Source organism: Pleuronectes platessa, chromosome 11 (assembly GCF_947347685.1).
Source record: "Pleuronectes platessa chromosome 11, fPlePla1.1, whole genome shotgun sequence".
Classification (NCBI taxonomy): Eukaryota; Metazoa; Chordata; class Actinopteri; order Pleuronectiformes; family Pleuronectidae; genus Pleuronectes; species Pleuronectes platessa.
Genome location: NC_070636.1, coordinates 23,803,892 through 23,829,435, shown reverse-complemented (window position 1 = coordinate 23,829,435; position 25,544 = coordinate 23,803,892). Strand labels below are relative to the sequence as shown.

General features: G+C 40.9%; 1 protein-coding gene and 1 pseudogene across 2 annotated transcripts in view; one reads left to right on the top strand and one right to left on the bottom strand.

The window, feature by feature from the left end:
* Positions 1 to 2,275: 2,275 nt before the first annotated feature.
* On the bottom strand, positions 2,276 to 3,417 carry LOC128450378 (uncharacterized; annotated as a pseudogene).
* A 3,261-nt stretch (positions 3,418 to 6,678) lies between these two features.
* Positions 6,679 to 25,544, top strand: part of daam1a (dishevelled associated activator of morphogenesis 1a) — a 28,902-nt gene continuing 10,036 nt past the window's right edge. For both annotated transcript variants that reach the window (XM_053434643.1, XM_053434641.1), the window contains exons 1-15: positions 6,679 to 7,279; positions 15,099 to 15,293; positions 15,423 to 15,512; positions 15,614 to 15,685; positions 16,001 to 16,095; positions 16,174 to 16,393; positions 16,963 to 17,076; positions 17,588 to 17,698; positions 19,450 to 19,553; positions 19,681 to 19,747; positions 20,143 to 20,260; positions 20,355 to 20,493; positions 23,722 to 23,780; positions 24,745 to 24,932; positions 25,023 to 25,280. In XM_053434643.1, the coding sequence (XP_053290618.1) occupies positions 15,114 to 15,293; positions 15,423 to 15,512; positions 15,614 to 15,685; positions 16,001 to 16,095; positions 16,174 to 16,393; positions 16,963 to 17,076; positions 17,588 to 17,698; positions 19,450 to 19,553; positions 19,681 to 19,747; positions 20,143 to 20,260; positions 20,355 to 20,493; positions 23,722 to 23,780; positions 24,745 to 24,932; positions 25,023 to 25,280 (1,815 nt within the window). In that variant the 5' untranslated portion in view covers positions 6,679 to 7,279; positions 15,099 to 15,113. The remainder of the gene's footprint in view (positions 7,280 to 15,098; positions 15,294 to 15,422; positions 15,513 to 15,613; positions 15,686 to 16,000; positions 16,096 to 16,173; positions 16,394 to 16,962; positions 17,077 to 17,587; positions 17,699 to 19,449; positions 19,554 to 19,680; positions 19,748 to 20,142; positions 20,261 to 20,354; positions 20,494 to 23,721; positions 23,781 to 24,744; positions 24,933 to 25,022; positions 25,281 to 25,544) is intronic.

Genomic DNA, 25,544 nt, shown 5'->3' with positions numbered 1-25,544 from the left:
TAAACATGTTTTAATATTTTTCAGGGGAACCTAATGGAACTGGTGGAGCGGGAGCCCTGTTCCATGTGGTATGTACAATGTCTCTTAATTGGATTTGATTGTCCCTTAAATTGCTTAATGTTTACTGCAATATTACAATTACGAAATTAGTATTAAATATCGTTAGTTTATCTTATATAACAGTATGCATTATTAATATATAATATAAGTATAAATTATTTTCTTGACAATTGACTATTACAATAATCAGGTAATTTACACTAATCAGCTTACAGCGGAAAGCAGTGGCTAGATAGATAGAGAGATATATTACAACAGCATGTCAATATATATGCTGTGTATATACTGTATATGTACTCTATATACAGTATATATTACTAATATTACTATTATTTTTATTTGTTTAATTTAAAAGACTATCTTGCTGTTTCTTTAGCTTACTGTTAATTGGCATTTTTGGAATGTATTAAAATTTGTTTTGTACGTATGGCACATGAAAAACCCTTCAAACCTGAACGCCTTGTCTGAGTGTGTGAACTCCTGAAACCATTTGCGGCTGGAATGTTGTTTGCTGAATTTTATATATAAATTATATCATTGATTTAGCCCTTGCCTTATACAGTATTTCTATCATCTCTATACAGTTACAATAAAAAAAAACACACACACACACACACACACACACACACAAACTCGCCCGTTCCTGGTATTTCATGATGGCCTGATACGATGATGATTAAAAAAATTAACGTGACGTTCACTCACGTTCATCGTTACGTTCACGTTAATAATATGAAAACTGATTCGTTAAGTTCAGCGTTTGCGAAACATATGCACAACACTCGACAGTACAGCCGGCCGCGGGTGGCCGAACCCTGTGTGGAACCGAATTTGTATGATGTATTGGACGTTTTTGTGGCAGCAGTGTCCATCACTTTTAGCTGTCCTCTGGAAACACTTCCGTTGTGTTTTCTCCTCTATTTGCCGCGCTTTTTTCTATTTGCAGCACGTTTCTCTATTTGCTTGGCGTTTCTCTATTTGCTGCGCGTTTCTGTAATGTGTTGTGTTGTGTTGTGAAATTGATGAAGATGTTTTCTTACTTTGCTTGTGTTTTGTCAACTTGCATGTTTTCTTAAGTTGCTGTTCATTGAGCTTCCAGGGCCACCGTATTGTGTGATTGTGCATGTGTTTGGGATCAATAAAATGTATCTTATCTTATAACCATGAGGGAGATTAGTTAATACCAATAACTCCTGCCACAGAGGATTTACAATGCAAAGCAGCCAGAACATTTGAACACTGACTATTTACAGTAGAAGAGGAAGAGCTGCAGTTACATTTCCCTAAAGCAGCAATACAACTAGTACACAGACCTGGCCACTATTGAAAGCACTGAAGAAATGAAGAAACTTAAAGACACAGTTTCTGCCGCTGGTCACAGCTCAGAAGTTTGGATTGGCCTGTACAGTCATATTGACTGGAAGTGGTCAGATGGGTTCAACCAGAGTGGAGCTGAATATAGGAACTGGCATGATGGTTACCCAAACAGTTTAGCAGTCAAAGAACTCTGTGTGACGTACTATTTAAGTTGTTATGATCAATTCTGCCATCTAAAGAAACCATTTGTCTGCTACAGAGGTAATGATGTGCTTTTTATTGATCTTTACTATACAACATAATGTATAAGATTGTGTGATCTCAACAATCCCTCTTTTGTTAGAGGATTCTAACTTTGTGCTGGTCAATACAGCAAAGAATTGGACTGAGGCTCAGAGGCACTGCAGAGAACACTCCACAGATCTAGCCACTGTGAGGAACGACGCTGACAACTTCATGATAAATAACTTGATAATACCTCTAAGGGCATGGATCGGTTTGCACAGAGATCCTCAGATTTACTGGTCTGACGGGAGTGACTACTCATTCAGCTCCTGGTATTGGGGTTACAACCTATTTGGCTTGATGCAAGTCATATGTGGTGTTGCAGATTTGGTGAACGGAGGAAAATGAAGTTTATATTCCTGTGAAGAAAGAAAACCATTTGTCTGCTACAGCGTCCCAAGTGAGAATCTTTTTTGTATTGTTGTGTTGCTTATTTTGTATTAGTCTGACCAAACTGCCTTGTGGGCAACATGCAGCACAGAGACCAGAGGTTCCTCACTCTGTGTTTTAAATCAAAGATCTGATTATATCTATCTTCACAGGAATAACTGTAGGTTTCACAAAACTATACACCACATTAAATGTGTGTTTTGTTTCTCTCCTCGTTCTTTGTCTAAGCAGCAGTGAAGACGTTGGTGAAGGTGAGGGTGGAGCTACAGAACTCCTCTGTGAACCTGAATAACCATGCTGTGAAAGAACAGATTCTGAAAGAGGCAAGTCCCCAAAATCCAACCTGAAACATTAACTCATTCATAGACCCTGGATACATGTATTACAGAGTTTGACATTACATTATTACATTACATTTAATTTAGCTGACGCTTTTATCCAAAGCGACTTACAATAAGTGCATTCAACCTTGAGGGTACAGACCCAGGACGACAGGAATCAAGAAAGTACAATTTCTTCAAAATAAAGCAAAAATACAAAGTGCTATAACTAAGTGCCATTTAAGTGTTAGTTTCAAAAAGTTGTTAGTATTTTTATTTTTTTATTCAAGGTATAGTCGGAAGAGTTGTTAGTTTTTAGTTTTTCGGCAGAAGATGTGTAAACTCTCTGATGTCTGGATGTCGATGTGGAGCTCTTTCCACCATTTAGGAGCCAGGTCAGCAAACAGTCGTGATTTTGATGAGTGTTCAGCTCGCAGTGAGGGAGCAACCAGCCGATTAGCCGAAGCAGAGCGGAGTGAACGTGCTGGGGTGTAACATTTGACCATGTCCTTGATGTAGACTGGACCTGATCCATTCACAGCATGGTAGGCAAGAACTAGTGTTTTGAACTGGATGCGGGCAACCACTGGTAGCCAGTGAAGGGAGCAGAGGAGCGGAGTAGTGTGAGTGAATTTAGGTTGGTTAAAAACCAGTCGAGCTGCTGCACTCTGGATGAGCTGCAAAGGTCGGATGGCAGTATCAGGTTGACCTGCCAGGAGGGAGTTACAGTAGTCTAGGCATGAGATGACCAGAGCCTGGACCAGAACCTGCACCGCCTTCTGAGTGAGAAGGGGGCGTATTCTCCTGATGTTGTACAGCATGAATCTACAGGACCGTGTTGTTGCAGTAATGTTGGCAGTAAGGGAGAGTTTGCTATCGAGTGTCACACCCAGGTGGGTGGGGGTTAGCACGGAGTTGTCAAAGTTAATAGTCAGGTCGTGGCTGGGATAGTCTTTCCCTAGAAGGAAAGTAGTTCAGTCTTGTCCAGGTTAATGTTTAGGTGGTGTGCAGACATCCACTGAGAGATGTCAGTCAGACAGGCAGAGATTCGTGCTGCTACCTATGTTTCAGATCGGGGAAAAGACAGGATTAGTAAACAGCGTTGCAGCCAAATCCAATACAATTGAAGTAACTGGTTATCAACTTCAAACGTAAAAAACAACAGAAAATGCTTTCATATTGTTCTCTACAGCAGAAGCACATCCAAGGCCAAGCCAAAATCGCAAGGCACACCTGTAATCATACTGTATTAGTGTAAGACTCTTGTAATCATCCATTTTTACCTGCATGTTTTGTTAAGGTTTCAAGTTCTTCAATGTGTCAGACACTAATAATTCCCACCATCTGACAACTGCACAGTAAGATTAACTGATATCATAACTTTTTGTATCAGGGCTCCAGATACTCAACCCTTAACATTGGTTGCCTAACTTTCCCAAAGCATTCTCAAAAATGTTCACGTAAAACTATCACAATAATCAATGTTGTGTGTGTGTGTTTGTGTCTGCTCGTCACATTTACAATTTCTGTAAATACTAGGGTTGAGCCGATTACTCGGATGAAACGAGTATCCGGTACTGTACTTTTACGAGTACAAATCCGAGTAAAATGTGTCAATATCTATACTCCTGATGAATGAAAATCCTCATTGGATAGCTATGTCCAAATCATTCCTTGATAAGCCAGCCATACACAGAGCCGGGGGCGGCTCCTGGCATAGGTGACATAGGGAAATTATTTATAGCTTACATTTTTGTCTGCCTGTGTGTGCATCTGCACACAGTACAAAAGTTCAGCAAAGTTGGTATTTTAAGCCCAAAACTGATATGGTTTGATCAGAAGTTGCTATATTAATGTTTATTAGAAAACTATTCGCAGAACAGCCTTAGAATTGAGCTTCAGATCAATGTTTCTGATCACGAGAGTGATTTTAAAAACTTCAGTGAATCAATGAACACAACACATGCAGTGTTAAGAAGTATTATGTAAAACGTAGGTTTTCCTACTGAACATGCCGGGCATGGTGAACTCTGACTCAGCCAGTGGATGCTGAGTATGTTATAGATAACAACGTTACACGTTAGTATCCCTGTGGACAGAGTGGCTGTGACAATGACATGATTTTGTTATCACAGTGTGGCAGTGAACTTTTTATGGGCTCTGTGTAGGGGAAGAGCTCTGTGTGTGGCTGGCCTATCAAGGAATGATGTTGACACAGCTATCCAATGAGGAGGTTCATTCATCACGAGTATGGATATTGGTTGAACAGGAGATTGGCAGCAAGAATGTGCAAGTGACAAATCTGCCAAAAAATGGTGGAATGCAGTCATGTGAACAGAGAGCAGAATCTCAAGGTTAAACGCTGGCCCAAATCAGTGTTAGTAAGATATTCAAGATTAAGCGCTTGGTGAGTATGCATGTGTAAACTGAACAACGGTTTGTTTTTAGTAGTTTGTATTTTTCCTCAGAGCAAAAATAGGGAATGAAAAAACAGGCCACGGGCGGAATTGGATTTTGATATTTAATTCAAATTATTTGTTTGACCCGAATGATACACAGATTGACACTTCATAATAACCGCTCTCACCATAAAGGTCGATATACCTACTGTAAATCAGATGTCAGCGTGCTCCATTTCATCGATACTTGTCTGCTCTGTCTCACTTCAATTCTTCACTTGCTTATTTGAGTGCAGAGGTGCATTCACACAGTACAGGCAACATGTAGTGCACGCCAGTTAAACAGTTGACGTTGAAACAATGGACTCTCACCAGTCACCATCTTGGCTATGTATTATAAGTGAAGGACCCAACAACATATTATCAAATTTGTAAAAATGACAGCTAAGGAAGAGGCACACTTCATCAGCAGCGTATTTTCCATGTCACATGACACATGGGGAACCTGCATGAAAGTCAACTGTTTGCTTTTATGATAAATGGTCAAAGCAGACGGCAGGTCTGATGGCAGGCCACGATTGGGAAAAACTATAGACTGTATACAAAGATGGAGGACATGACCTTTCCCCAAAAGTGAAGCCAAAGGTTCTCCATCATCACCTGGTGGCTGGCTGAAGTATATGTCATAAATGCTGCCTCCTCCTTGTTAATACATGGGAGAAGGACCAAAGTTAAAAGTAAAAATTCACATTATATTTTTTATTCAAAGGTGGTTTATCTCATTTTATGTAGTTGTTATGACACTGTTATATGTTCAAGTGCAAATTTTCCCTGTAACTTGCGTTGCCCTGTAACTTTTGATAAAAATATTTATTACATGCTATCAAAATGCCATGATTGACCACTGAGACAGACTATTGATTGGTTGAATGGGTGTTTCACTGGTGAAGTGCTATTGTGGCTCCAGTACATCGCTAATGCATCAAATATACTAGATAGCAGCATTCGTATCAGGGATATTTTAGCCTAACTTCTGGATAATGGGAGAAATTGGAGTGTTGTCCATCTTTACTGTCTATTAGAACATTTTTACAATCATCATTACCAGTGGTGCACTACGTGTTAGTGCACTGACCGGACTATGCCTTTTGGAATGTAGCATATTTTTCTGACACGTGCTGCCTTAAAATGGGGCCATGTTTACTGTGTTCACGAGAACAATGATGGATGCCAAAAATTTATTAAAGCTTCATCCACAAAAGTTGAAATCTGTTTGCTGATGCTTTCAAAAATGGCAGAGGCTGCGGAGCTTCTATTTTTGTTGAATGGAAAGGGGAAATGTCCACTGTCATTATTTCTTTGCATGTCCTGCATTGACTTGCACAATTGTGTCTCCTAGACGTCACAACAACGTTAATATTAGCGTCTGTGTTGCTGTTGGCTAGCAGCAGCGTTTACATACTGTCTTCGTCACAACCGCAAGCTCACAATTTCCATTTGAAGGCGGCAACAATAAGGAAGAAGCATCACAGGCCTGATGACGCTTTGTCCGCCCATCCCTAGCTTAGTCACTTACAATATGCTAATTACAGAGCGTGGGCCATGTGAGCGCAACAATGCTAATTATGTAAAAGTTGGTAAAACTGGTTGTGAAGAGCTGAACAACAGTAAATGTGAAAATGTTTCTAATCTGCTGATCGACATCTGAAAAATCTATTTTTTGATATGATGAGATGCTACAGATATCACCATACAGACTGTCACCTCTCTCTCTCTCTCTCTCTCTCTCTCTCTCTCTCTCTCTCTCTCTCTTACACACACACACACACACACACACACACACTGTAGTGGGTGAGGTCAGGGCGTGACTGCCTCCACCAGGAATGTGGTCGTGTGTGTTTTGAACTCTCCACATACTTTATAGTCTCACTCAGGCTGATCTGTCAGTTTCCCTGTGCCTGACAGATACTGAGACTAGGAATAGAGAGGTAGAGAAGAACAGGCACTGTGTGGACATACGTGACGATTTCTGATTTTCTTGGACACCTGCACATTTCTGCCTAACTCCCAGGAAATCCCTCTTTGAATCAGCTCTTGGTGACACTTCCTTCTCTGGTGGATTTTGTATTTATCTAGTTTCTATATTGACAAACTTTTTGTGGATTATAAAAACGCCTTCAGACACTGATTGGACTTTTGAAGTTTCTCCGCTGAAAGTCCCACATACTCATTCAACTTCTAAAAAAAAAGGTTAGGGTTGAGATCTTCGCCTCGACATCATCTGCATTGTTGCGTTCTTTCTTTGTGTTGTTTAAAACGCATTCAGAGATTGTCTTTACTGATAACCAGCTGTTACAATGTTGGAATGACATTCGAGGTCGAGCTGCACTGATGGCGGAGTGAATGATCTCTTACTACAGATATTCATTTGACACCTGACTGATGCTACACATCTTGCTGAAGCTTAACATGCTGTCTCACTGGATCACATAGAGGAGGATATTAAAGGTAATTTTTATTTTTACAAACATGATCTGGCATTAAGTACCCCTATACTATAAGTGTGTTGCTGTACTCCATGAATGATTCTATTGTTCATTGTTTCAAGACTTGCTCTACACCTGTTTTACACTGCTGTAACCCATATCCTCACTTTGGGAAGGATTCTCCAACAAGCTTAAATCTGAATTTCCAGAGGTGTCCTTTGCCCCTGCAGTTTTTACATGCCATTACAGTGAAAAGTATTGTACCGTAATCTGTTTATACCTTCCCCAGAATGTCAGTATATCAATTACATGCACTGCACACTGTACAACACTGTAGTAGGAATCAGTAACTATTGGGACCACACTCATTCAATATAAATTAACCTTAAAAGTAGTGAACTGAGACGACAGTAACAGTTACTGCTGTGTTACCGCGGATGCTGATGATTTTCTGGTCTCTGAAACCTGATTAATCCTCTGTGACAACTCTTTGGATTTCAAATGTACACATGGAGACGTCTGGGGGCATGTTGGTGCAGTAGTCAACTCTGTCGCCTCACATGCACAGCAGGAACCTTATGGGCTTGAAAGTTGCGACCACCTTCTGTCTGGAGTTTATGTGTTCTCATCGATTTCCTCCCACAGTCGACTTCCAGGTAAACGGAGAACTCTATATTGCCCATAGGTGTGTATGAGAGTGTGGATTATTGTTTGTTTCTGCATGTTGGCCCTGTGATGGACTGGTGACCTATCCAGGGTGGACTCCGCCTTCGCCCAAAGTCACCTGGGATTGGTTCTATCGCCTTGCAACCCTCAAAGAATAAGTGGCTTTGATCCAATCATTTGTTTCAGTTGAAATGATTAAAATAATATTAATTCGGAATTAGAATTAACCGTTGGGAAACACCTAGAGTCTCCAATATATCTAACATACCACAAAATTAAAGTGTTCAAGATTTATGCATTAAGAGAATGGGAATGGATCAATCTTGTTATTGTGTGCAAAAGGTTATTTAGGTAAAGGGAAAAAATGCATTTAAAATAATTAAAATAAGGAGAAATTGAAATATGTCTTGAAACCTTTCTAGATAATTTGATTGATTTCTCTTTAGCACATTTGGAGCATTGATTTTTTGACTGGCTGGAACTTTTAAAGTGTGGTTACACTTAACGAGAGCCAAGGGTGACAAAGTTCGTTGCTACAAGTTCCACAACTCTTTTGCATGTGAATGAAACACGAGCACATGTCATCTACATCCAGTTTAAGTCCATCACATATAGGCGAGGAAATGTTCTCCACTACTGCCCATAGTTCATGTCTCGTGGTCCCAGGTTTATAACGCATTCAGCAGCCTGGAGCCCACATATGGAGTTAACTAAACTAATTACATAAAATGGACATGGGTTAATGCTTTACAGTTACCATTAAGCAGCTCATGCAATGGGTGTATACATATATTTAGTCTGACATGTTCAGAAAATTATCTAAGCGGCTGTTCAGGTAATTTTCAGGTCACTAATAGCAGGGGTGGCTGTAATGAGTGGGGGGCTGCAGACCACAATCAAAACACTGTGAAAGAAAAAGTCCGGAATCACTTCATACAAACCTGATAAGAGAAGCACCAGGTCAATGACTGTTTGTGAAAGCAATGCAAGGTTATTGCATCCAAAGCAGAGCAGACAGGTGAGAGGAAAAGAGCACTGGTTTCATCTGACTGAATTATGGACCACACAATATTGTGGTTACATTTTCTAATTACATACAACAGTGGGGATGGGATTTATCTCCAGTTATCACCAGTTTCCTTCATGGTATTCTGAGCTGCAGTGATAAAATAAGATTGTAAAGGCATAAATTTCCAGTAAATAAACTATCTCTGCATAATAACTGTGGAACAACTAAACAACACATCACCCAATAGATGTTACCCACACACCATTCAACTTTTGTCATGATCATAAATCAACATGTCAGTGCGACTGAGCTTTAGCATTTGTTGATTGTTGAGCTTTAGCAGCAAAAACAGTCTGACATTATTATACCTATTTTTTCTGCATGAGTATTAAGTGTAAATTCTTCGTATTATAGAAAATCAGACATTATTTCTGGTTGTGTAGTAGTGGATCTGATGATGTTGCTTGTAAGTAACAACTCTAGGATATATTGATAGATATAAAAAGGTAGGAAAACGCAGATATGTTAGCTTTGTACAGATTAGCCAGATAACCTTTTAGCACACGCCCCAGCTGTTTTAGGATTATTAGGATAGGATCATCAGAACATAAATAAGGCTTACTCAATGAAACTATACATGGCCAAGAGCCAGTGTCACTTTTGTTTACAGTGAGAAAAACACAGAATAAGAGTATTCAAATGCACGACTCAGAGACAGAAGTTTAAAAGATCAGTCTTTACTTGCAAACATTGGTCAGTACACAGGCTGTCAGTTAAACCGGCCAAAAATAAAATCCGACAAGGAGTGGACAGGCCGAAAAACTGCTAGGAGAAATGCGATTAGACGTGATGTTCAAGATAAAATGATAGATAGGAAGGGGAACACAGAGGTGGTGAAACCAATGAACCACAGGGGAAACCACAGGCAGCAGACACACAGGAATGTGAAACCGTGAGAGGAGTGACTAAAAAAAAAAACAGGAACAAATTCAACCTAGCAAACACGGAAACATGACTGAGGGAGAGAAACGGTACATGACACAGTGCATCCCTTAGAGCTGTGGAACTGCTGTTCTGTTGCTGACACTGACCTGTGACCACTGTGTGGAAGAGGGGCAAGAGAAAACACAGTGGCCCTGCAGGGATCCATAAAGAATTGATTAAACCCTGCAAACTCTGAGCAGGGTGGTTGAGCTGGGCATCTGGATGAACAATAACTCTGTCATCAATCCATACTGATCATTATTTGAGTCCTGCAGCAACCACTGACATGCTGTTATGTAAAAAAACATTTAGGTGACTGAGACGAGGACACTGACTCAGTGTTTGTTCCAGGGATGTACATGTAAAAGCTAATTTCCCTATCTACTAAATGGAGATTTGTAGAGACAGAAACTAGTCAACTTGTCTAAGTAAGATAACTCACAGAAAACTACTAAAACAGAGAACAATGTCGTTGGCGTCCAAGCCAGTGTCACAATGTCATATTGATTTGTTGAGTTTGGCTGATTTAAACTACTAGAACGAGCAGCCTTCCCTCCTTGGTTGACATCCATATGCCTGTGCTGAATGTGGTAACGCATTGCTCCAGTCCAGCTAATATTATAGTTATTCTTTATTTAATTTTTAAACATAACCAGGTTACGTGTTCAAGCCTATCTTTATATTTGTCATCTGTGAGCTTCTGTCAAACCTGCTACTTCAGTTTCTGGCCAAACTCCTTGAATTTGGTGTTTAACAAGGTCTGCACAAATACTACCAGACATATATCTGGCTCTCAGTGAGTCAATCTGTCCGGCACTTTGGTTTGGACAAAAACTGTATTTGTTTTTTGGATTTCATTAAGTACATAATGATTTCTGGCCTCTAAATGCAAACATGGGAAGAGAAACAGAAACAGGTTTGAGATTTTTATTGTAAAAAATAGAAAGAAATTAATGACAGCTGGTAGACGGACTGGACAGGGACCTGGGGCTGGGGTTTGACGAGCTGGGCAGGCATATGTAGAACTGGTTTCCTGATAATCGACCAGTGGAGGCAGATGCCGAATCTGATTTGTGTTTTCATCTCTGATTTTAGTTGTTGAAAGGATAATTTTCAGATTACACTTTAACCTAAAACTGCCTTTTACTGTTTTTTTCTGTTGTGTCTGCAGACAAGACAGTCAACTATGACTTTCCTCGCAGCAGATTAACCATTAACTCCGAGCATTTCATCATCCCTTGCAAGGCTCAGTTTTTACAATATATTCTGGAGCCATTATTGAAAAACCTCCTTTTAATGAGGTAATGTCCACCAGTCTTTGTACAAACTGGATAAGGCTTCGGGTGGCATTTTCTGAATCATTCACAACAAGGTTGATTGTCAAGTATCTTTTGACCTCTGGGACATGTGCCGGAATCGCATCAACTTTCACATCCAGGTTACACCATTGACCCCTACAGAGAAGTTCTACAGTACATTAATCCATCTCCATTTTTTCTCATTCCATTTGATGCTTTATCTTCTAATTTTTCATCATTGTAGTGGCTATAGCAGAGGCAGTTAAATGGATTGCCCCCAGACAGCTAATGATTAGATCCCTGGCTCTTCAAGTTTGCGCGACTTGACTCCTTGGGCAAGATAAAGGACCCCAAAATGTGTGAATGGGATTAAAGCGGGATAGAGAAGCACATGGTGCGTCAGAGCAAGGAGGTTCTAGAAACTTTGAGACCTGAGAAAACATTTACACTGTTGAAATTGACTCTTTGTTCTCAACAGTATACCTTTCCCCCTCAAGTTAATTTGACAATGCAACTTTATTTGTGCTGAATGTGCATGTACTACCAGAATAGAAAAAATACAAATGTCTGCACAGTTCTGTACTTCTTTGTTTCTTGACATTAACTATAGCAACAGACACGATGTAATCATCAGTAGGCTGTTGATCAGGAGGTAAAGAGGGTTGTCGACTAACGAGAATGTCAATGTTTTCATCCATCAGCACCTACAGTCTGCATTACCCATGGCAAAATACTTAAACTCCAAATAACCCCTGATGGCTGAGTCCAAAGTGTTTGAATGGATTGTAATGTGGAAAATGCTGCTAAAACCTTAATCTTGATGATGTTTTCCTACACTTGAGATCTATTGCACTTCTGTCTATCCTGGGAGAGGGATCCCTCACACGTGGCTCTCTCTGAGGTTTCTACGTATTTTCACCCTGTTAAAAGGGTTTTTAGTACTTTTTCCTTACTCCTGCTGAGGGTTAAGGACAGAGGATGTCTCATCATGTTAAAGCCCTACGAGATAATTTGTGATTTGTGAATATGGGCTATACAAATACAATTTGATTGATTGATTGATGGAAATAACACTGCTGTATGAATTTGTGCATGAATGTGAATGTACTGTAAAGTGCTGTGAGTGGTTGACAAGTCTGGGAAAGTGATTATTTTGATGACACACATTGCAATCCAGACTACTTGTGCTGTCTTTGCTTGTGTGGCCTGAACCAAACAGCAGGTGCAAAGGAGAATAAATGTGTTAGTCCTTTACGAAAATTAATCTTTTCCTGATGTCCTACTTTAACTTGCGACAGATTTCAATGGACCAAGAAAGCATTACTTATCATTAAATGTTCTAACCTGTTTGAACTGTTGGCATTGATGCCAATTAACTTTAACTTAATCACAATTGAGCTAATCACTGATTTAGGAATATAGAATGAGTCATTAAAGCAAAATCAGATCAAATCTGATAGATTTGAGAATAGGTTAAGATAAGAATTTGTTTGTTCACACCATGACATACTGAAGGAATAATAAGTGAGATATGATTCAAATAAAGTGCTGCACAAGTGTCCATTGGAGAGAACAGACAGCAGGATGCTGTTGATCACTGTATCCAAGGCTACCAATAGGTCCAGCAAGATAAAGATAAAAAGCTGCTTTCAGACACAATGCTAGCAACCACTGGTCATCAGTGAAGGGAGTGGAGGAGAATTGTAGTGTGAGTGAATTTAGGTTGGTTAAAGACCAGTCAAGCTGCTGCATTCTGGATGAGCTGCAGAGGTTGGATGGCACTAACAGGCAGACCAGCCAGGAGGGAGTTACAGTGGTCTAGGCGTGAGATGACCAGAGTCTTGACCAGAACCTGGACCAGAACCTGCGCCACCTTCTGAGTGAGAAGGGGACGTATTCTCCTGATGTTGTGCAGCATGTATCTACACGAGCAGGTTGTTGCATTAATGTTGGCAGTAAGGGAGAGTTGACTGTCGAGTGTCACATCCAGGTTACGAGCAATCTGGGTTGGGCTAACATGGAGTTTCCAAAGGTAAAAATCAGGTGGGAGAGCCTTTCCCTGGAAGGAAAAGTAGTTCAGTCTTGTCAAGGTTAATGTTCAGGTTGTGTGCAGACATCCACTGAAATATGTCAGTCTCGCAGGCAGAGATTTGTGCTTCTACCTGTGTTTCAGATTGGGGAAAAGAGAGGATTATTTGGGTGTCATCAGCATAGCTGTGGTAGGAAAAGCCATGTGAGTGAATGACAGAGCCGATAGAGTTGGCGTACAGAGAGAAGAGGAAGGGACCAAGGACAGAACCTTGAGGGACACCGGTACTGAGAGGACAAGGTTCAGACACAGATCCTCTCCAAGTTAACCGATAAGTGCGTTCGTTGAGATAGGTGGAGAGCAGGGAGAGAGCAGAGCCTGAAACACCCAGGTCCTGAAGGGAGGAAATACGGATCTGGTTGTTCACTGTGTGAAATGCAACAGAGAGGTCTAGAAGGATAAGGACAGAGGAGAGAGAGGCAGCTCTAGCAGTGTGAAGTTGCTCTGAGACAGCAAGGAGGGCAGTCTCAGTTGAGTGGCCGGCCTTGAAACCAGACTGGTGAGGCTGTTATGATGAAGAACAGCCTCACCAGTCTGATAATCAGTCAGATAATCACTGCAAGAGGAGCCCAGCCTCTACCAGATCCAACATATTCGTGTAACCTTGAAAACAAAAGGTTGTTTGTTTCTCGCTTAGGATACAATCCATAGCTGTGTACTAATAGCAGATATACTGGACCTGTGTTGTCTCGGTACATATATGTTACGTGTATTTCAATGGAAAATAAAAGTCTTATCCATAAACTATCCATAAATTATATTTCATACAGTATGTAGTTGCTGTTTTATTGTAATGTGAAAGGGTTGAGTTTATGCAGTGCATATAAAGATGGACAACACATCTCCATTTCCTCCAGTTGTGCAAATATTAAGCTAAATTATCCTGGAAACGAGTTCTGCCATTTTATGCTTTTGACATAACTTGGAGCCAGAGTGTATGAAGTTGTAAGGATGGAGCAGGGCTACAGTGTCAACATTCTGCTGAAACAAATGCTCAGCCAATCACAAGCCAGTCTCAGCTTTCCATCATGGGGTTTCACTCCATATTTATGACATCAAACAAACATATTAAAACCAAACATAACGGGAACATTTTACATTCGAACATTTATATGAACATTTATAAGAAAATATTTAATTTGTACGTTGACGTTAGTTTTGTCTATGTCCAATCCACTGACATGGAGGCAGGTTTTTATGAGCGATAGTGCAACCTGCCACCAGGTGGCTATGAAGTTGATTTGGCTTCACTTTTGGGTAACTGTCATGTCATAAATCTTTAAATACAGTCTATGGTCGAGAGTAGCGTATCACAACAAACGACCACACATAAACTCAATGTATAACTTAACAAACTGTACACTGTGTTGCCACTCTAACTTGGGAAATGTAAAGAAAAGCAAATTGTTGTGTCTCGGACTTTGTACCATCAGCACTTTATTACTATAGGGACTGAATATGCAGTTGTTTTGTAACTTCACTGAAACTATTTCTGTAGTGCAACAAACCAAATGATGAATCACATTCCTTATTGAATGACCATACACAGGACGGTGTTGTAAGTGCACTGAGGCACACCTCGTGATTCACCTGAGCAGGAGTGGTTCCAGTTATGCCTTATACATCACACCCAAACGAATTTGTGTGTCTGAATGTGTTACTTTGTGCATGTGCTTGTGTTTGATCATGTCAGTGTTAGTACAAAGGGGATATTTGTGCAACCTTTGGAGACCTGGATAACTAACCACACATTTCACTGCTGTGATTATTCTTACCAGCCAATACTTCTGTTTAGGTCCCTGCTGTAACCATGGCATCCCGGGTGAAGCAGCCCCAGGGGCGCAGCTTGTCCTCTCTGTTTTCTTGCTGCTTCAAAGGAAGGGACCAACCAGAGATCACCTACTGCCATGATAACATTGTGGCTTCAATGGAGCCCACCTTGCCCATGCCCCCTCTTCAGGAGCTGGACTCAATGTTCACCGAGCTGGTGGTGAGTACAAGGCGTTATTCGAATGCTCAACACTTGAGTATGTCTAAGTGCCTTCAAACATCCATAAGTATTTAAGTGCTTTTCTTTCACATCATCCCTCTGTATCCTCATTGTGTCCTTCTATCCCAGGATGAACTGGACCTTACAGGGGAGCACAGGGCTGCCATGTTTTCTTTACCAGCAGAGAAGAAATGGAACATCTACTGTAGCAAGAAACTGGTAAGAAACTATAAATACACCAGAAAACATATCTCTGCAACCTACAGCGTACCGTTTATGCATCATGACCTCATCCGCCTGTGTGTCTGTCTGTTTTTCAGGAGGCAGAGGAGAACAAAGGAGCAACAAACTGGCCAGAGTTTTATATTGACCAGCTCAGGTCCATGGCTGCCGTGAGTCACACAAGACATTCTGTTTTCATCCTGCATTACCAGTTCATTCACAGAAAAAAATCATTGACATATTTTTGCTCCATCACCAATTTTCTTCATAAAATTAGAAGATTATATTAATTAGAAGTATATAAATATATATAGTACTGTCAAAATGTTACACATGGGGCTTTGATAGATATAGTTATTTACCTTTATATACTGTATGAATGAACTATACTAACATTTAGTTCCACTAAGGAGCCAAAGTGCTGTATGCCAAACAGTCTCCATTATTGGCTCTGAATGAATTATTTTGTTTGACTCCATATCCAGAGGAGGTCTCTACTGGCGCTGGAGGGTGAGGATGAGCAGGGAAGACTTAAGATCGTCGATGGTCTTAAAACAGCTCTGAGGACACAGCCAATGAGGTATAGTTCCACTTCTAACACACATGTTTCTGTGAAAAATAATTACCTCCAACTTTCACTCTGACTGATCTCCCCCAGGTTTGTGACACGATTCATTGACTTGGACGGCCTGTCGTGTATCCTGAATTTCCTCACGTCAATGGACTATGAGACCACAGAGTCTCACATCCACACCTCACTGATTGGCTGCATCAAAGCTCTGATGAACAATTCACAGGGTCGAGCTCATGTCCTGGGTCACTGCGAGAGTATTAATATCATCGCACAAAGTCTGGCCACTGAAAACATCAAGACCAAGGTACAAACATTACATAGCCTACTCTGTGACTTTCTTTATTCTCAAAATCGTTAAAAAAATCTTTAGAAGCGGAGTGATTTGATGAATGTCATTTTGTTTGTGCATGCTGGTTTGAAATTAGGAACTAATTTGTTAGGATCAGTGAATGGGCCCATCTGGTCAACATGTCTTGCAAGATAATCAATCATACAAGTACAAAGTGTCGCAAGGCAACTGCAACATGACCACAAAGACAAGTAAGACAACCAGAACATGACATAAATGAGCACAAAGACACAAAAGCGATTTTGATGAGATGAAAATTGACTACAAGATAAACTAAACAGCCACTAAGAGACACAAAATAACCACATGACATATATAAGAACAAGAAATAGAAAAAAAAACACATTGACATGTAAAATTACTACGAGAAATGAAATGTGCACAAAGGGATGGCACTGCCCCAGCCTGTTTGTGCATTGCAACTCATGTTGGTTTCATTATGGATTTTCTTTAAGGATAAACTTTACTCAGGTTTTTTTTCTTCTTCTTCTCATGTGTAACTGACCTTTCCTCTCTCTTCTTAGGTTGCAGTGTTAGAGATCCTTGGAGCCGTGTGCCTGGTGCCAGGAGGCCATAAGAAAGTGCTAGAAGCTATGTTGCACTACCAGAAATTTGCCTCAGAGAGAACACGTTTTCAGGTCTGATTTGTTTTTGTTTGATATCTTTTCATTTTCTGCAAGGGCAGATTTGAAAGGACGAAATACAGGCGATTCATCAGATTTCTTGCCATGACCACTCATAGCTTAACACGCAGGACAAGTATTTTCTTTAGGAGTCAAAACGCTGAATTGGGATGTTACAAAATAAAGTAAAATAATTTAAAAAACATTGATTCAAATGTTGAATTAATGTGATAAAATGTGTACACCCATTAGGTATCTTTCAGATATTTAATACTTTGCTCTCTGTATTGCTTGTCTCGCCTCTGTCCGTCCCATTATTTGGAATCATCCTCTTCGTGGTTGGACAGATGAACATACTGAAAGTGTGTGACAAAAAGTGATTAGCTACAGCCAGACCGACAGACCAGACCAGAAAATTCATTTTGAAACTCACCTGGTGTCAAACATTCAAAATACCGGCAGCAAGTTCACTGTACCAAGACAATTTACAAGTCTATAACCGGAGTTTTTTCTGTCCTGTGTGCAGAGCCTGCTAACAGACTTGGATAGATCCACGGGCCGCTACAGAGATGAAGTTAATCTGAAGACTGCCATTATGTTCTTTATCAACGCTGTGCTCAGTCAGGGAGCAGGAGAGGTAATGAACAAAATGTCTCTGTGTGTTGTTTTTTTATATTTTTTCTTTTGGTGCCATTCCTACGCTCCTACATCCTAAGATAAGATAAGGCAGGTGTTAAAGTTTGTATTTTAAAAACACCTAAGATGTACTTTATTACTTTCCCACCAAGAATGTGTCGCCAAGCCCCAAGTCCACTTGTCTTAGTGAAAATGTAATTTTTTGGCGCCACTTAGTAGTGGCTAATTTGGTGTACTAGTGATTGTGTGTGTGTGTGATGAGAAACTCAAACGTTGTGTCTAGGGATGCACCGATATGGAAATTCTTGGCCGATACCGATACCGATATTTAAAATAACAATCTGGCCGATAGCCGATACCGATATCGATATTTGTTTATTTTCTTTTTGTTGTTATTCATTCACCCTTTTGTGCCAGAAAAATAATTAAATCATTATTTAAAAAGCACTATTTAAAAAATGTTCAGCCCTTCATCACTCTTATCTTTTAATGACACAAATTGAATCAGATTTATGAAACAATCTTTGATTTAACTAAACTTTATTTAACAGAGACATATAATGACCATTTTTCCGCAAGTTGAAATGGTTCCTTTGGATCTTAATGAAATGACTAACATATTTTGGTCAAAATACCACAAGGATTATTTAAAACGGCACCTTTTTACCCTGTCTAAAACAGCCCTGTTAAAGTATCATTATAGAGAACGCTCTTCTCTTTCTTTTACGGTAGCAGTATTGGCCGTTTATTAGATGTGTTACGGCTTCTGTGTGTATAACGTATGTTGTCAGTTCCCTTGTTACCTGTGCATGAGACGGATGAATAGAGCAGATGCACATGAGAATAATGTACTTAAACAGACGCTACGCTCATACTTTTTACACCAAGTTACACTGCGTGAGTCAAGATAACTTAACAAGCCCTCCTCAGTTTTACCTGTTTTTAGTGTCGGGCATAAATCACATCGCGTCAACACCCACCGTGGCCCTTCGCGATGCTTGTTTTAATTAAACAGTCGGATTCCCCTGGTCCGCACCAGTTCTCAGTCAGCTGCTAGGCGCCAGCCGGAGGGTTCCCCCAGCGGTCGCCGTAGCTGAGGTGATCCGCGAGAAGGGCCCGACACGCGTCCAGAGTCGCCGCCGCCGACCGCCGTACCCGGTCCCCTCCAACGGCCCGCCTTCCGCGCCGGCGATGGACACCGCCCCGCGGTCCAAGAGAAAGAAAGCCCCCGCACCAGCGACGCCGTTAGGCGCCACCGGATGAGGACCTCCCGGTGCCGCACACTGAGCCTCTGGCCGCGGAGAGGAGGGCGACGGAGCGACTGCTCCCCCAGCTGCGGAACGGGCCCAGCGGTTTTACAACAAATATGAACATCGGCCAATGATATCGGTGAAAGTCAAGTTTATTACCGATAAGCCGATATCAGTAAACGAGGCGAATATCGGCCGCTACCGATGTTCGGCCGATAAATCGGTGCATCCCTAGTTGTGTCTATTTATACTCGAACTTGTAGCATACTGTATGTTGATAAGTCTACTGAGGGTTGGTTGAGTAAATGGTTCCTGCATCACTCTAGAAGAAGATAGTCAGGATGACTGGCTCTTTAACTTTCAAGGACTGATTCTACTCCCAGATGTTTTCTGTTGGTGTTTGAGAATCCTGCATTGTCATTTTATATAACATCAACAATAAAAAAGATGAATATGAATAATATATGTGTTAATGTTGTGTCCATGTGTGTGTGTTCCACAGACCAGTCTTGAGTTCCGTATCCATTTGCGCTACGAGTTTCTGATGTTGGGCATCCAGCCAATTATTGACAAACTACGTTCACATGAAAACGCCACCTTAGACAGGTACCGTACATCAGGTGCACCTCAAGGTGCAAACATGGAACTGTATCATGGAACTAACAAATAAGCACCAGGCCACATTAATTGTACTTTCTGAGTTTAGTATTCACAGCTTGTTGTTGTCTTCCAGACATCTGGACTTTTTTGAGATGTTGAGGAATGAAGATGAGCTTGTGATTTCCAAACGCTTCAATGCTGTAAGTCATTTAGAAAAACCTCTACACTTTCCAAATGCTCTAACTTTATGTCAAATCCTTCAGATCCATCTAAATTTCAAACTTTTATAGATATTTTTTACATTTGATATTTCAAATTTTTTACATCATTCCAAGCAACTTTGTTTTTTGTACACACCACGATTTTAGGGGATTAATAGAAACCAAAGACACCTAACAATAATAATAAATCATAATAATTAACAGTTATACAAGCTGCATGTTATTGGTGCAAGTTTAGGGAGCTGTGTTTTCCAGTCCTTTATAATCAAACCCACTGCACATCTTCAGCATGTCATATGTAATTTGAAAATACAAATCAAATATGTACTGTGTTATAAAGCCAGTAATAAATGTCCTCTGCTACCTTGCCTCAGGTCCATATAGAAACCAAAAGTGCGAGCCAGATGTTTGAGCTGATCAAGAAGAATCTGAACCACACTGAAGCTTACCCTCACCTCCTGTCAGCGCTGCAGCACTGTCTCATGATGCCATGTAAGACTGTCTGGCTGCCTGCTCGCCTACAGTTCACTGAATGATCCATGCTAGTAGAAGTTTCTCTCTTACTTGTCTCATTGTCTGTCTGCAGATAAACAGAACACCACCACTCTTCAGTACTGGGTGTTGTTGGACCGGATAGTTCAGCAACTGGTTCTGCAGACGGACAAAGGTGAAAACCCTGACGTCGCTCCGCTGGAGGACTTCAATGTTAAAAATATTGTTCGCATGTAAGTTTGCAAACATTTCCTGTAGAGGCGGCTGCCGACGTTGCTAAACACGACAAAATCAAACATTTTAATTTGCTATTTATCGTTGATACACAAATTTGATTTTGTCTCAAAAATACAACGAATCACAAATATTGGTTTAATCCTTATTTAACTTATTAAATATTTGTATATACAGTGTCTTGCATAAGTATTCACCCCCCTTGGACTTTTTCCCATTATGTACTGTTACTAACTGGAATTCAAATAGACTTAAATAAACTTTTTCCCGTTTGATCAACAAAACATGCATAGTACTTTGGAGATGCAAAATAAATTTTATTGTGACACAAACAATAATGAGAACAAAAAAGTTGACATCTGTTGGGTGCAGAAGTATTCACCCCCCTGTGTCAATACTTGGTAGAACCCCCTTTCGCTGCAATTACAGCTGCAAGTCTTTTGGGGTATGTCTCTACCAGCTTTGCACATCTAGAGATGGAAAGGTTTGTCCATTCTTCTTGGCAAAAAAGATGAAGCTCAGTCAGATTGGATGGAGACCGTCTGTGAACCGCAATCTTCAAGTCTTGCCATAGATTCTCTATTGGATTGAGGTCTGGGCTTTGACTGGGCCATTTTAAGACATTAACATTCTTTAATCCAAACCATTCCTTTGTAGCTCTGGCTGTATGTTTAGGGTCATTGTCCTGCTGGAAGATGAACCTCCGCCCCAGTCTCAAGTCTTTTGCAGACTGCATCAGATTTTCTTCAAGGATTTCCCTGTATTTGGCTCCATCCATCTTTCCCTCTATTCTGACCAGTTTACCTTCACCTGCTGAAGAGAAGCATCCCCACAGCATGATGCTACCACCACCATGTTTCACTGTTGGGATGGTGTGCTCAGGGTGATGGGCAGTGTTGGGTTTTCGCCACACAGCGTTTTGCATTGAGGCCAAAAAGTTCCATTTTGGTCTCATCTGACCAGAGCACCTTCTTCCACATGTTTGCTGTGTCTCCCACATGGCTTCTGGCAAACTCCAAACGGGATTTTTTATGGATCCCTTTCAACAATGGCTTTCTTCTTGCCACTCTTCCATAAAGGCCAGATTTGTGGAGTAGACGACTAATAGTTGTCCTGTGGACAGATTCTCCCACCTCAGCTGTGGATCTCTGCAACTCCTCCAGAGTAACCATGGGCCTCCTGGTTGCTTCTCTGATTAATTTTCTCCTTGTCCGACTCTTCAGTTTGGGTGGACGGCCTCCTCTTGGCAGGTTTGCGGTTGTGCCATATTCTTTCCATTTTCTTATGATGGATTTTAGGGTGCTCAGAGAGATGTTCAAAGCTCTGGATATTTTTTTATAACCTAACCCTGCTTCATATTTCTCCACAACTTTATCCCTGACCTGTTTGGTGAGCTCCTTGGTCTTCATGATGCTGTTTGTTCAGTAATGATCTCCAACAAACTCTGAGTCCGTCACAGAACAGGTGTATTTATACTGAGATTAAATTGCAGACAGGTGGACCCTATTTACTAATTATGTGACTTGCAAATGTGACTTGTGAATGCAATTGGTCGCACCAGATCTTTGTTAGGGGTTTCACAGTAAAGGGGGTGAATACATATGCACTCAACACTTTTCAGATTTTTATTTGTAAATAATTGTGAAATCCATGTAATATTTCCCCCCACTTCCAAATGATGCACTATTTTGTGTTGGTCCATTACATAAACTCACGATGAAATAAATTTTAATCTGTGGTTATACCATGACAAAATGTAGAAAAGTCCAAAGGGGGTGAATACTTATGCAAGGCACTGTATATATATATATATATATTAGGGATGCACCGATATGGAAATTCTTGGCCGATACCGATATTTAAAATAACAATCTGGCCGATAGCCGATACCGATATTTGTTTATTTTCTTTTTGTTGTTATTCATTCACCCTTTTGTGCCAGAAAAATAATTAAATCATTATTTAAAAAGCACTATTCATCACTCTTATCTTTTAATGAGCACAAATTGAATCAGATTTATGAAACAATCTCTGATTTAACTAAACTTTATTTAACAGAGACATATTAGGCCCATTTTCCCGCAAGTTGAAATGGTTCCTTGGGATCTTAATGAAATGTCTGTAACATATTTTGGTCAAAATACCACAAGGATAATTTAAAACAGCCCTGTTAAAGTATCATTATAGAGAACGCTCTTCTCATTGATTTACAGTAGCAGTATTGCCCGTTTATTAGATGTGTTACGGCTTCTGTGTGTATAACGTATGTTGTCAATTCCCTTGTTACCTGTCCATGAGACGGATGAATAGAGCCGATGCACATGAGAATAAAGTACTTAAACAGACGCTACGCTCATACTTTTTACACCAAGTTACACTGCGTGAGTCAAGATAACTTAACAAGCCCTCCTCAGTTGGTCGGGCAGAAATCACATCGCGTCAACACCCACCGTGGCCCTTCGCGATGCTTGTTTTAATTAAACATTCGGATTCCCCTGGTCCGCACCAGTTCTCAGTCAGCTGCTAGGCGCCAGCCGGAGGGTTCCCCCAGCGGTCGCCGTAGCTGAGGTGATCCGCGAGAAGGGCCCGACACGCGTCCAGAGTCGCCGCCGCCGACCGCCGTACCCGGTCCCCTCCAACGGCCCGCCTTCCGCGCCGGCGATGGACACCGCCCCGCGGTACAAGAGAAAGAAAGCCCCCGCACCAGCGACGCCGTTAGGTGCCACCGGATGAGGACCTCCCGGTGCCGCACACTGAGCCTCTGGCCTCGGAGAGGAGGGCGACGGAGCGACTGCTCCCCCAGCCGCGGCACGTGCCCAGCGGTTTTACCACAAATATGAACATCGGCCAATGATATCGGTGAAAGTCAAGTTTATTACCGATAAGCCGATATCAGTAAACGAGGTGAATATCGGCCGCTACCGATGTTCGGCCGATATATCGGTGCATCCCTAATATATATATATATATATATATATATATATATATATATAGATATATATATTTATTTTTATTTTTTTTCTTACATCTTTTTCAACACCTCTCTTCAAAATGGGAAATTTGTGCCTGGTAGAAAATACATGTAGCTCCATGAGAATGAGTTTCCAGGGGAATAGTGGACAAGCGTCCGTTTTTGTGTGCATGCGTGTGTGTGCACACGTGTGTGTGTGGTGTTGGTGGTGAAAGGCACAAACTAACTTCTCATTTGTGTTTGTATGTGTCTTTAGGCTCATCAAGGAGGGTGAGGTCAAACAGTGGAAAGAACAAGCTGATAAAATGAGAAAAGGTAAATACACACATGTACAGCATGTACAGCATTAAAATGAACAAACTTGACCGGTTGTACAGTTTTGCTTTTCCTCATCAGCTGATTATGCAGCAGCAAGATTTATATGTAAATTTGTCTTCAACACTCAGCTTCATCTTAGTTACATGAATGAACAAATACAATCTATTTGAACTAATAATACACAACTCATTGTATAGTTCTTACACATCATTCAAACAGCTAATGAAATCAGAGTTAACAAAGCTAGAGTCCAGCAGAGGTTAATGTTAACTTAGAACTACTTTGGTTTATAAACATACTCACAATCATTGGAGCTGGTTAACCTCTCTATTCATGAGTTGACCATCACAAAACAATAATGCATGGTTGCTAGAAGGACACCATGGAGAAGCTGTTGCTTCCCAGAAAACATCATTGTGACCTGAAGTTTTTTTTCTACAGAGCTAAAATGCTCCTCTGGATGGAGGTCATTTTTTTTTCGAAATGCATTTTTGAAATATGCATACACATGTGAAAACAACCATTGATTTTAGAATATCTGAATAAGCAGTTCTGTGTGAAGAATGGTCCAAGCACTGTGAGCATTTGATGGGTGTGTTACAAATAACGTAAATGTTTGCGTGAATGAGCTTGCACTCATCACATAGTTAATCATTTAGATGAAGATCAGGTCCCAATTAATAACCAATTATATCAGAAAATCAGGTAATTCCAGGAGGCTCTTAGTGTTTTTCTTGCCCCTGCAAATGCTTAGTTAATGCTTTGCCTTTAACAAATCAAACTAAACTACACTTGCTGGATACCTCCGGGACCGAGCTGGTAACACAATGCATTTCCCAAATCACAATCAATGTCTTCCAGCCTTTGTATTTCAAGACTTATACCTCCAATAACTCAGCCCCAGTTGGTAGAGCGAGAGCTCCTGTGAGTTTCTAGCTCTCTCACCCACTTTTTCATCCAGACCAGCAGAACTTACAGCAGCGTTTTGAGAAGAAAGAGAGGGAGTGTGAGGCCAAGAACAAGGAGAAAGAAGATATGATGGCGATGGTGAACAAGATGAAGGTCAAACTGGAGCAAGAGGGCAACGACCACAAGCAAGCGAAGCTGCAAGTGGCAGGACTGTCTGCTCGTCTGCAGCAGCTCAGCTCTGTATGTTCATCATCACAATGAGCTTGCTCGTCTGTATGTTCAGAACTTGTTGTCCTTGTTTTGCTTTATTTTCTCTTGTTATCTTCTTAGAACTCCAGCATTCCAGGAGGACCTCCTGTGACTTCTGGAGGTTTAGTCCCTGCTGGTGTTGCCCCGTCCATCCCCTCTCCTCCTCCTCCACCTCCTCCTCCTCCAGGTGGCCCACCATCTTTTGGAATGGGCCCAGGTGCTCCTCCTCCTCCTCCTCCGCCTCCTCCTCTAGGAGCTCAACTTAACGCTGCCCCGAAGAAGAATATTCCCCAGCCATCCAACCCAATGAAATCATTCAACTGGAGCAAATTGCCTAAGGTCTATTGGTGCTAATTACTATTACTATTGATACTGTCTTTATTAACTACAGCCAACTGCTGATGATCCACATTAATTAGTAATTACCATTTATGTATCAATTTCTTACCTAAACTAGATGACAGATGTTGGACATGTCAACTACTGACATCCTGACCCTCTTGACAGCGTAACAGAACTTGAGATGCATCAGCATCTACACCAACAAATAATGTTTATCTGAATTTTTCAGAGGCGAAGAGCTTGTTCAGCCATATCCTTAAT